Below are 12,444 nucleotides of genomic sequence, written 5' to 3' on the forward strand. Positions count from 1 at the left end.
GTTGTTCCTATGACTTGAGTTCTGGTCAAAGGAACAACCTAATCATGATACCTAGGTTCACTCTCTTTACACTGCACAAAAGCAGATATAAAAAAATCGATATACTTTTGTAGTCCCTATACCAGTATACCTTTGCAGAGTTGAACAAATGTAACTTCTGGAAATATGACTGGAAATCTAAAGGGTTCATTCAAAGTCCATCAACCAGTCTTAAAAGATCTGTACACAAAAAAAAAGTATTGCTACTATTTTAGTGAGTATTACCGAGGTTTGCCGTACCGTACCGTATCGGCATTTCGACCCGGGCTCGGTATGGTATGGTACCGGTGTACCGGACAGTACATCAAGGCGTATCGAGCAATACACCCTGGTGTACTGAACAATTTTATACTTTTTCATATTATAGCAGTGCTACAGTATATTACTGTAGCACTGTAATGGTACCGGAAGGTCCGCGTACCAGTAACCTGTCGAACCGGTATGTACCGCCCGGTACGGGCGGTACGCTTCGATATGACAGACCTTGAGTATTACAATAGATAAAACTGATGCCTTCATGGAATTTAGGAAATCATTTCTTTGATACAAAATCCGGTAATTATATAATTTTCTTTTTCTTTTTGTGCGGTTCTGCTTTCTTTTATTTTAACATGTTAACTTAAAATTCACATATAAGATCTCATTCAACTTTGACATTTATGTAAGGAAATATGCATTTCTTTCTCATTTCTGTACTTAAAGCTTATGTCTATGCCAAGAAATACATTACTTCTGTTATCACAAATAGCAACAATTGGATCATAGTAATTTAGTAACAAATACAAGCCACAAACCTACATTTTAATTGGATAGAAATTCAGGTCTCCCTTTGTGTGTTTAATTAAAGTATCTCCCATTTTAATTTATGTTTGTGGTGAAAATTTAGATGTAAAACATGAAAAAGGGCAGTTTTCAAATGATTTGGTTTGTCCATGGTGAAGAAAATCCCATGATTAAACGATACTCAATCTCATAATTGAGGGATTTTATAATACCATAATTAAGAAAATGAATTAATATCAAATCAGCATCGAATCAATTAGTATCATAATTAAGGGATTCTCAATCAGTATCAAATCAGCCCATATTATAGGAAATGAATTAGAATGAAATATTGTAAAGAATCAAGTTCCTTAGTTGTACAGGTTGTAATCAGCCTATATATGTCTTTCTTTGTATACAGAAAAAATCAATGAATAAGAAAAATTATATTCTCTTGTGTTCTTGATATCATAGCCTAGTTCCTATAGGAATCGTTTTTCTTCTTTCCTTCAGTCTTAATTGCTGAAAGTCTTTTCCTCTATTTTGCCACTTTCAGGATCAGCCCCAACTATTTCTTTTTCCTTGTTTGCTTATGAGGAACCTATGCTACTAGGTCTGGAGGAGAGAAGATGAAACTAATACTTCCATTTCCAACAAACAGCCTAGGTGATAATCCATCCTTACCAATTACAACGCATAAACTCAACAGACAGAACTTTCTTCGTTAGTCTCAATCCATAAAGTTGTATATTCAAGGAAGAGGAAAGATCGAATATTTGACTGGATCAACAACAGCACCTGCAGAGGATGATCTGAAGTTCAAAGTATGGGATTCTGAAAATTCCATGATCATATCATGGTTGATAAACCCTATGGAATCATAAATTGGTCAAACATACATGTTTTTACCAACAACAAAGAAGTTATAGGTTGTTGTGGTCAAGACATATTAAAAGATGGGGAATTCAGCCCAAGTATTTGAGATTACAAACAAGATCAAAGAGCTTAAACAAAATAATACTGGTGTTACAAAATGCTTTATTACCTTGAAGACACTCTGGCAAAAGCTTGATATTTTTTATGATTTGGAGTGGTCATGTGCAGCTGATAAAAAATGCTTGAGACGGATTGAGCCTTTCAATTTTTGGCAGGTTTAAACAAATAACTAGACAAAGTTTGTGGACGAATATTGGGGAAGGATCTATTGTCATCTCTCCAAGCTCTGTTCTCCGAAGTTAGGAGAGAGGAAAGTCATGATGCAATATTCTACTCCATCTATAGTTGCAGAAAATTCTGCACTTATTATGATAGCTGAAATTAATTCTTCTGTACAACGTAATCAAAGGAAGGGAGATGATAAAAGCAAAGTATGGTGTGATTTTTGCAATAAACCAAGACACATAAGAGAAACTTGCTGGAAGATACATGGAAAACCAGCAAACTAGAAGAACAATCGAGTTCCAGGTAAGGCTAATAGCCAAGGATCTCAAGTAGACAATTAATCTGCCACTACCTCTAAAGGAGCCGAAATGCCTCTATTCAGTAAAGAACAAATTAAGCAACTGTTGAAGTTTCCGAACTAATCCCAAAATCCTAATCCTTCTCCTTCATCATCTTGCTCTTTGGCCAAGAAAGGTAATTGTTTCATAGCTTTGTCTGCTTTGTTTGGTGTTAAGGCTCCTTGGATCATAGATTCAGGTGCAACAGACCATATGACAAGCCTTTCACACTTGTTTTCCACCTACACACTTTGTCTTAGAAACTCTAAAATAAAAGTTGCTGATGGATCACTTTCTTCTATAGCAAGAAAGGCACAATTGAAATTTCAGATTCCTTCATATTAAATTTTATGTTTCATGTTCCCAAATTGTCTTATAACTTGTTGTCTATTAGCAAACTCACAAAGGATTTACATTGTGTTGCTAATTTTTTTCTTTCTCACTGTGAATTTCAAGGCCTATATTCGGGGAAGACGATTGGTCAGTGCTTAAAAGAGTGGACTTTATAATCTTGAAGATGACATACATGGAATGGACAAACTCAGTTGACAATGGATAGTAACACTCCTGCTAGTAGTGAAATAATACGTGTGGCTGATGCATGATTTTGTTTATTATGTAATAAATTATCATCATGTTTTTTATGCATAAGTTTTATGATGAATAGATATATTTTCTTATTGAATTCTTGATACTTGTCTATATTTCATGAATATTGAATATTAACTTTATGATTTTTCTGAGGTTCCACCAACATGTGTGGTTGTTGATATGTTTTTATTTTATATTTATTTTCAGAGTAATTTACTACTGTGTAATAGATCTGAAGCTTGGATGGAAGAGACTTGTGACCCTATCAAAAAGATGTCATTTTTTCTGGTTAATAGAATATTTACTACTGTAAAGACAAGGATTTGAATTCAAAGACGAATAAAAAGAAAATGAGAAAATTTATTATATAAATTATGGATAATAAAATACTGATTTATTATTCTTTTTATAAATTCGGGATATGACACAGCATGCTCTATTAATTCCATAATGGAGAGAGGCAGTTATGGAGGAGATGATAGCTCTTCAAAATAATGATAGTTGGAGTGTGGTGCATTTGTCAAAGGGAAATAATCTAGTGGGATACAAATAGGTGTTTACTGTTAAATATAAGACAAATGATTCTATTAAAAGATACAAAGCCAAATTGACTGCAAAAGGATTTACTCAAACATATAGTATTAACCACCAATAAACATTTTTTTCGATTGCAAAACTAAATACTATTCGAGTATTGTTATCTCTTGCAGCTAATTTTAAATAACCTTTACATGAATTATATGTGAAAAATATCTTTCTAAATGGAGAAGTGAGGGAAGAAGTATATATGGATCTACCACCTGGCTTTGAGAATTTGTATGGCTCGAATAAGATGTGTAAGCTAAGAAGATATCTTTATAGTCTCAAGCGATCACCACATGCATGGTTTGAGAGGTTCACAATGTCAGTTCGTGGCCATGGTTACACTCAAAGTCACTCGGACCACACAATGTCCTTCAAACACTCAGATAAAAGAAATATTGTTATTCTTATAGTTTATGTGGATGATATTGTCCTAACAGGCAATGATGTCTCAAAATTAAAGAAATTGAAGCATATTCTAGACAAAGAGTTTGAAATTAAAGATCTTGGACAGTTAAAATATTTCTTGGGCATAGAAATAATGAAATCAAAAAATGGGATATTTATTTCACAAAGGAAATACACCCTAAACCTTCTAAAAGAAACAAGGATGCTTGGTTGTAAACATGTGGCAACTCCAATAGATCTCAATCATAGATGTTCTTCTCAAAGAGCCATGGTAGATGCAATCAAATATCAGTGATTAGTAGGTAAGTTGATTTACCTATTTCATACTAGCTTAGACTTGATATTTGCAGTGAGTGTAGTAAGTCAATTTATGCATTCATCTTATGGAAAACATTTAGAGACAATATATAGGATCCTTAGATATCCGAAAAAGACTCCAGACAAATGCTTATTATTCAAAAAGTGCAATCATATGAGAATTGAGGCCTTCACTGATGCTGATTGGGTAGGATCAATAAATGATAGGAGATCAACTTCAAGATATTGTATATTTGTTGGAGATAATTTGGTGACTTGGAGGAGCAAGAAGTAGGCAGTTGTTGCTAGAAGCAGTGTTGAAGCAGAGTTCAGAGAAGTAACACAAGGTATTTGTGAACTCCTATGGCTGAAATTGCTTTTGAAAGAATTACGAATACCCACTGAAACTCCTATAAGACTATATATATACGGTGACAATAAGGTTGCTATCAACATTGCTCATAATCCAGTGCACCATGATAGAACAAAGCATGTTGAAGTAGAACGACATTTCATAAAGGAGAAAATTAAAGAAGGAATTGTCTGCATGTCGTACATTCCTACGGAGAAACAACTAGCAGATATTCTACCAAAGAGCTTCAAATATCTTCTTGTGAGGATCTAACTAGCAAGCTGGAAATGATTGACATCTTCAAGCCAACTTGAGAGTGTGTGTAGAAAATCCCATGATTTAAGGATTCTAAATCCCATAATTAAGGAAATAAATTAGTATAAAATTAGCATCAAATCAGTTAGTATGAATTAGTATCATAATTAAGGGATTCTCAATCAGTATCAAATCAGCCCATGTTATAGGAAATGAATCAGAATGAAATATTGTATAGAATCAATTTCCTTAGTTGTACAGGTTATAATCAGCCTACATATGTCTTTATTTGTATACAGAAAAGATCAATGAATAAGAAAAATTATATTCTCTTGTGTTCACATAGGAGTGTGAAACTAAAATTTTATTCATATAATGTTTTGCATCATCCCAATTCCCAATGAACGGTAAGTAATAGAAAATGCAATGTGCTTGCTACTAGCTATGAAGCATGGACATAGGAACACAACACAAGCACAAACCATTATATGTCTAGAAAGTAAATCTTATAAAAGTAGGATGCCACACGATATAAACACGACAAAATAATATATTTATATAATATAGAAAATCCATATAAAAACAAGCTGTAATGTGCCAAATATGTAAATGTCAGCTACATAGATATTATTCGACAATTGAGCACTTTGCAATGCAATATCTCTGGTTAAGAGACTAGTTCCAATACACAATGGACTATCGCATACCAATAAAACTGGTTGAACTACTACATGTCGCTCTATATGTGCCTGACCGACCAGGAACTGACGACAAACCACACACTAAGTTTGGTGCCTCTAGGATTTTATTTTTATTAACTTTTTAATGATATCAAGCAATATAGGTCAGTTGACCATCTGGTGGACTAGTATTAGGTTCGATTGAGAATTGATATTAGTATTGAAACATGATTTTAAAAACATGATCAAGAGCATTCAAATTTCTTTTTATTGTTTCTAGTAAAGTCTTCTATGTCTCCCCCTATCTCTTCAACGGCCACTAAATTTAATCGTCTTCACATTTTCAAACCCCAATATTTATCCCTTTGTACCATCCTATATTATTTTTCTGCATTTTACCCTTTATTGGAACAATATTATGCCACAGGGGTCAGTGCAGCCTGTGCTGACCAGCACAAGCCTGAAATTGGCCTAATCATGCATCAAAATGCAAGAAAACACAGGTCTATGCTGACTAAAAATGCAATCCTTGACAGAATTCTACTGCATATAGAGATTCCTTAGCTGCAGATTGCTTAATGCAACACCAGGAATCATCACCAAAGAAATTTTCCAAGTGCTTTTCTGACTAATCTGGAAAACCAAGGGATCTATTTTAAATATGTGCCAACGCTGTTGGTGATTGGCTTTTGTCATGAATTGTCAGAAAAGAATCAAGACAAGTATCTGCTTCATTTGGACAAACGAGGATATCAAGTTTGATACAGCAAAAAGAATTTGATATAGGATCATAACAAGTTGAATATAACTAAAATTGTATCCAGATAGATGTCCATATCAGAAAGATGAGCTATGGCTAATTCAGGTTGCATTTTTATTTTCCGTAGTATTTTTTGGATGAATGATAGTAACTTAATTCCTTTTCTTCAGTAGCTACTTTAGAAAATAATTATAAATTTATATTCTTACAAGTCTTGTTCTAGTTTTTATAGAACTAATGGAAGCCTACAAAAAAATATATATTCCTCATTTTGTTGATGAACATAAAGACTTACCCTCTTGATGAATAAAAATTAGTTTAAAATAGCAAAACCAAAGTAGTTTAAAATTTATGGAGAGTTTAATGAAATGAAATTTTCTTCTTTTAATATAGTGTGAGGCAATTGATTTCCTACGTACTCATGGTGCATCAATGCAAACTGAGTCCACAACTAAATTAGTCATTCTTCTTTATCCTATATTCGATCTTAATTCTTCTAAAAGTTTCATCAGTGTAAGAACTTGTTTAAAATTTCAATAAGCTATAAGATTTAAAATTTCAACCAGAAAGTCTCAAACTCTTCTAGATGGTGCCAGAATTTCTAGCCCCTTGTGCTTGCTTTTTAAGACCTAGAAGCAGCTCGAGTCCCTTCTAGAAGCCTTCCACACATATTGTCTTAGATCAAAAAGAACTTTCCTTTTGTCTTCTAGGTAGGAAATTATTTTTGTCATGTAACCATCCTGAACTTAGCATTCCAACTTCGACACACAGGTACAAATAGGAAAACAAATAGTACCTCGTCAGGAACTATCGCGGATGCACATTCTGGAAAACTGCTAGCAACTCCAAGCCATGCACAGCAATGCTGTGGACGTCCTTCAGGCCCAAACATTGTGTTCCTAAACACCTGTTAATTTTTCATGCCAAAATGAAGGTAGGAAGTCTACTAAAAATGCCAACAAGTCTCAGAACTCTTTTAGATTAAATATACAAAATTGGTGGATCACCCTTGGTAAAAGGTTGACTACTTACAGCTGTAAGATGGTGGTGATAGAAGTACAGCTTCTTAAGGCTTCCATGTCTGGAGAGTTGGCTTTCAAGTTCATCAACACATCTGACAGATACAAAAAGACTTCCATGATGCACCAATTCTTAAGATGCTGACCCAAAATGTTTTAGATGTCAATCAAGTAATCAAGTTAATCAAGGACCCATAATGAAAACACATTAATTGGATCAGTCTTATTGTTAGTCTCTTGATGAAAATTTAGGTTTTCACCTAAGATTGTTAAGAATATCTGATCAAAGCTGAACATCCCAGACAAAATCCTCTGTGGTGAATTTCATTCTTAATCTTGGCCTTTTAAGTAAAAGAACTAGAAATATAGAACACATAAACATGTTTTATTTTTCAAATACATCAAGATTGTCGCAGAAGGTACTAATTAATTGTGAAAATTAGGCTCATAATGATGCAATCCAGCACAAAATAAAGCACCTGGACCAGTTATATGCAGCATTTCCTTCTGATAATAACCCTTCCTTCCCCGTGGATACTGTGGCCTTCTCCAAGTGTCTAATGTTTATAGATGAACGTGAAGATGTAACTATCATCAAAATTGATAACCAGTACTTGCGCAAATCCTGCAACCATATTAAGTAATGTAGTTAATGAATAACTAGAAAATATATCACACCATGGATAACCTTTTGATGATATCACTAAAATGTATATATTTTTAACAAAACATGAATTTATATAAATGAACATTAATACACACTAGATACAGTGTTGAAGGGGGGATAAGGTTGTTCCTTTGCGACTTGAGAGACCAGGGCTCGAATCACGAAAACTGTATTTAAAGGTAAATACTGCATACATTGACCCTCCCTAGACTCTATATTGACAGGAGCCTCGTGCACTGCATATGCCGTGTTTTTTTTTTAATCTTTTGATTGCATATCATCATGTTAATGGTATCCACATGATACACATTGTAGCAAGCTTCTTAAACTCAGATTAGAATAATGTTTAGGTAACTAATATTTCTACCCTCAACTAGTAGCACCACTAAATTGAGTTTAAATCGCATAGCATGATGACATGAAGATTGCTGCAATCACAAGTAAGACAGAACAACTGTCTCAGAGAAAAACAATATCATTAAATGATTTTATTGTCAAACAGGAAAAACTCTTTCCAAGATCTACATGGGCTTGAAAATTCTGATTGCATGTTTGTCTAGTTTAACATACTTCAAAATTCAACTATTTCATTTTAATGCATGCATCAACTTTCTACAAGCCTTCATTAGATAAACAAAAAACTGCTCTCTATTCTGAATTTCTAGATATTGAGAATTTCTGTAATTGGAGAAATTTATTAGCTGTTATTTACCTAGCCAAATGGCATAGCATGTCATAACCAAAAATTCCTAGGTGTTCTATATTTGGAGAGATTTATAAATTATAACTATAATTTACCTAGCCAAAATGGCATAGTGTGTCATAACCAAGAAATCATTAATGGTTAGGGAAAACATACTTAAGAAAAAATAGAAAGGCTAAGCTAATGGCAGAAAGAAAGCTTCAAAGCATAATCCAAACAGCTAATGAGGCACAAATAGTTAAAATAACAACTGTTTAAACATGTAACTAACATATTCATATACTACCACACTCACTAACAAATCCCTGATAGCCTTTTAAGAGTATTTTTTCCAAAATTTGGGCCATATAAATGGTTCCTATATAAACCATCCTTCAGATCCAGCAGAAGCTCTTGTAAGATTGTGCAGGAAATATGCAAAGTGTACTAGACAGTTTCTTAACTACTAAAATACAAAAGGTAGGCTTTCATCAACTTGTAAACCAAGAAATACATGTAGGGAACAAGAATATATGTGTATAATTCTTACAGATAAATCACATGTAATGGATGAGACTGTTTCACTTTGAGGCTTTGGTATATTTTCAAGGCAATGAACAACTTGCTGAAAGAGGTTCTTCAATGTGGAATCTATGTCAAGAGCCACCATACCAGGAGTGCCAAGTAAAAACCGGATTCTTCCAGCAGAAGATGATAAATATGATAATGCATAACCTTTTATCGCTGCAGATAAACATGCAAGATTGGATTTAGATGTTGGAAGAAATGCATATTCAATCTATTACACACAGGTAGCAAACACTAAACAATTATCCCAACAAAAAATATGTTTCCTCTTTTCTTGATTCGTGTAAGTACAGCAGTCTAAATGTTGTCAACAACTGACCAGCCATATACTTGCGAACCAAATGGCAAAGCTTGTCCATTCCATCTAGCAGGAAACCAATAGTTGGATCTGCTGCATCCTGCAATCAGTAAAAGAAAATAATTCACCATGATCAAAGAATAAAAGAAGGAAAAAAAAAAGATGGTAGATTGATAATTCATATGCAGAAGACCTGAACTATATAAACTTACAATCTCAATTGGTATTGCCCGTACTGATTTGAACTTTGAGGATGGAATTCCAACATGCTGGAAGTACCAGATTACCTCAGACTGAGCTAAAGCAAGAGCAGAGAAGACCATCTGTCCATCACATAAAATTGATCACATTCAATCAGAAAAACCCCTCAAATAGAAAAAATCCAAAGAGATTCGATGCAAACAGACATGAAAATGAATGGTGCATGCAGCGTGTGCAATAATGAGAAGGAATGGTGTCGTTTAACTAAATCTTCAAATCCAAGTATCTTCCGCGGTAAAAGAAATAATGTGCCTAACTTATTTTTTCTCTGCTGCATATGGCTGCTATGAAACACATGAAGTATATTTTATGCGCCTATGGCCACCATTAAATGAATAAACTATAATTTGTGGTGTTTGTGCTACCACTGAAGAAATAAATTTATGGTAAGATATCTTTGAAAACTTATAAAATTGAAAGAGCATGCATGGTACAACTAGTCGTAAAGTTCAAAAAGAATAAACTAACGAACAACTACAAAGATTGGGAAAGCATATTTGACTCTACACTTCTACAGTCTATCTTGAAGTTAGGAACACCAAGAGGAATGAATCAAAAGTTAAGCAATGCCAAAAACTAGGTGTGCCTGTAGCTGCGACCAGAATTTAAAATAAGTATCAATATGAAGTAGAAGTAATGATTGTTGTACCACCCAAAATGGTATGAAATGGACGATACATACCGGTCTGGGCATGGGCCAGTAAGCAAACCACCCCATTTTGGGTGGCCCGGTCCACATCTATAAAAATAATAAAAACCAAAATAGCAGTGGTGCCCATCCAACTCAGCATTAAAAAAATAAAATGGAAATTAGGGCAATCAAACATGAGCCATCTTCTTGCATTCAAGGCTTCGTCGTCACCGCTTCTGCTTTGTCGTTGCCACTATCGCTGCCAACATCGTTGTTATCACGTTATTTCTTCTTCCCAAGTAAGCTCCCACCTCTGCCCTCTTCTTCCTCCTTCCTTCTCGTTCACCGTTTATTCTTCTTATTCCTCTTCTTCCTTCTTCCTTCTCCTCTGTTCCTCCACCACCACATCCTCTTCTCCCTCTTTTCTTCCTATCCAAAACATCAGTATATACTGGCATACCAACACACGGTGGTCCAATAGATCACCGAAACGGGTCAGATAAACAAAACAGCAATCCTTGAGTAGAAGTTTGTGGAACCACAAGAATTGAGAGTGCACATTTGATTCTGATCTATTTTGAAGTTAGTAACAAATAAAAGAATGAGAAACACTTGTGGTTGTGAGCAGTTTTGAAGTTACAAAAATCAATTGGGAAAAAAAAGAGTAACCTCAAGAAATGAAAGCATGCGTGTTGCTGCAATTACTTTTAATGACATCAAAATCTTCATTGACCCATTTTTTATCTAAACAAAATAGATTGATCAATCCTATTCAAGTCACACAGACACAAAGCCTAATGAATAAAGAGATAGAGAGAATGATATGATATGTACCTTAGCACATGATAAAAGTTACCTGAATATTAGGGGCTAACAAACTTGGTTGATCAGAGAAAAAAAGAACCATTCTTCCAATCTCCTGTTTCAGTAGAATTCTCCGTTCTCGGTGTATGGCATTACACGATGTGAGTGCTTGTTCATGTACTTCACTAGAAACAAGGAATCATTTACCAATAAATGCTATCAATTTATATGATAAAAATGAACATAGACTACAAAATTAAACATCTTCTTGGAAACAGAAAAGAATACATGCCATATCCTGTGACTAGAAAGCAGCTCCAGTGGAGCATGAAAGACAAGAAGAAGAAAAGTCCACATGGTCTCAGATCATCTAACAGTTTCACATAAATGTAAGAGGCTTCATTGGCTGCTAGAGGCATGATTTCATATGTACATTACTCAATAGAAAGAAGGAACTACTGGAAGAAACTTCAGATCTAATAGCATATGCAAACGGCAGATCAGAGTAACAACTACTTGGAATTTATCTAGATCTTGTTGATATCTTTGTTTAAGGCAGTTCAACTGGTGCACGTAAGATTGTGCACATCTTAATGTCAGTTCACACTAAGCTACTCATACAACAAAAACTTGTCAGTTACTGGAATTAAATGATGCAAGCTCTAGAATTTGACCAGAGAAATTATGAACTCTGGTTACTTATGAACTCAATATTTTCTTAACTTCATTAACTGCAGGCAGAGAACAAATATTCAAGATTCATTCATTTAGATGCCACCATTGGTTGACACACTACACCAAACTGTTCTCGAGGTTCTGTTTATGGCAACATGTAGTCGTGTACCATGCCTGACATGAAGTTGGTTTATTGTTTATTGGTCCCACAACCACCTCAGATGCGGACCGGTGATTTCACCCAGTTCAGTCCAGTATGAGCTGTGACACCTGATAAGGACAGTAAGTCCACCGCTCAGTACTCAATATTTTAAAAACAATGACAGCCGTGTGCAAAAGATACTCGTCTGATGCCAACCAATATCAATATGGGACCAAGATTTTAATTATTGTCAGAGATTGGACTGTCATGCATATGGCAATAATGCTCACAGTATGAAAGAGACAATCAAGAGCTAAGAAGCTCTCCAATAATAAGTTATACTAGGGATGCTGCCTCAAAGTTGCAGTATTTTTTTTGGACGAAGTGGTCTTCTCTACATGTCTTGGAGCTAGAACATGACAGCACATGTTTGGGAGGTGATACCTAGTACT

The 12,444-nt window shown here is 34.6% G+C and overlaps 1 protein-coding gene across 1 annotated transcript in view; it reads right to left on the bottom strand.

The window, feature by feature from the left end:
• LOC135624575 (probable protein NAP1) overlaps nucleotides 1-12,444 on the bottom strand; it is a 32,766-nt gene that overhangs the window by 5,344 nt on the left and 14,978 nt on the right. Inside the window, exons 12-18 of the mRNA XM_065128333.1 lie at nucleotides 11,228-11,360; nucleotides 9,692-9,802; nucleotides 9,501-9,579; nucleotides 9,144-9,337; nucleotides 7,724-7,869; nucleotides 7,258-7,339; nucleotides 7,022-7,132 (exon numbers count right to left, since the gene is read on the bottom strand). Coding sequence (XP_064984405.1) covers nucleotides 7,022-7,132; nucleotides 7,258-7,339; nucleotides 7,724-7,869; nucleotides 9,144-9,337; nucleotides 9,501-9,579; nucleotides 9,692-9,802; nucleotides 11,228-11,360 — 856 coding nt within the window. The remainder of the gene's footprint in view (nucleotides 1-7,021; nucleotides 7,133-7,257; nucleotides 7,340-7,723; nucleotides 7,870-9,143; nucleotides 9,338-9,500; nucleotides 9,580-9,691; nucleotides 9,803-11,227; nucleotides 11,361-12,444) is intronic.

This window comes from Musa acuminata, chromosome BXJ2-10 (assembly GCF_036884655.1).
Source record: "Musa acuminata AAA Group cultivar baxijiao chromosome BXJ2-10, Cavendish_Baxijiao_AAA, whole genome shotgun sequence".
Taxonomy (NCBI): Eukaryota; Viridiplantae; Streptophyta; class Magnoliopsida; order Zingiberales; family Musaceae; genus Musa; species Musa acuminata.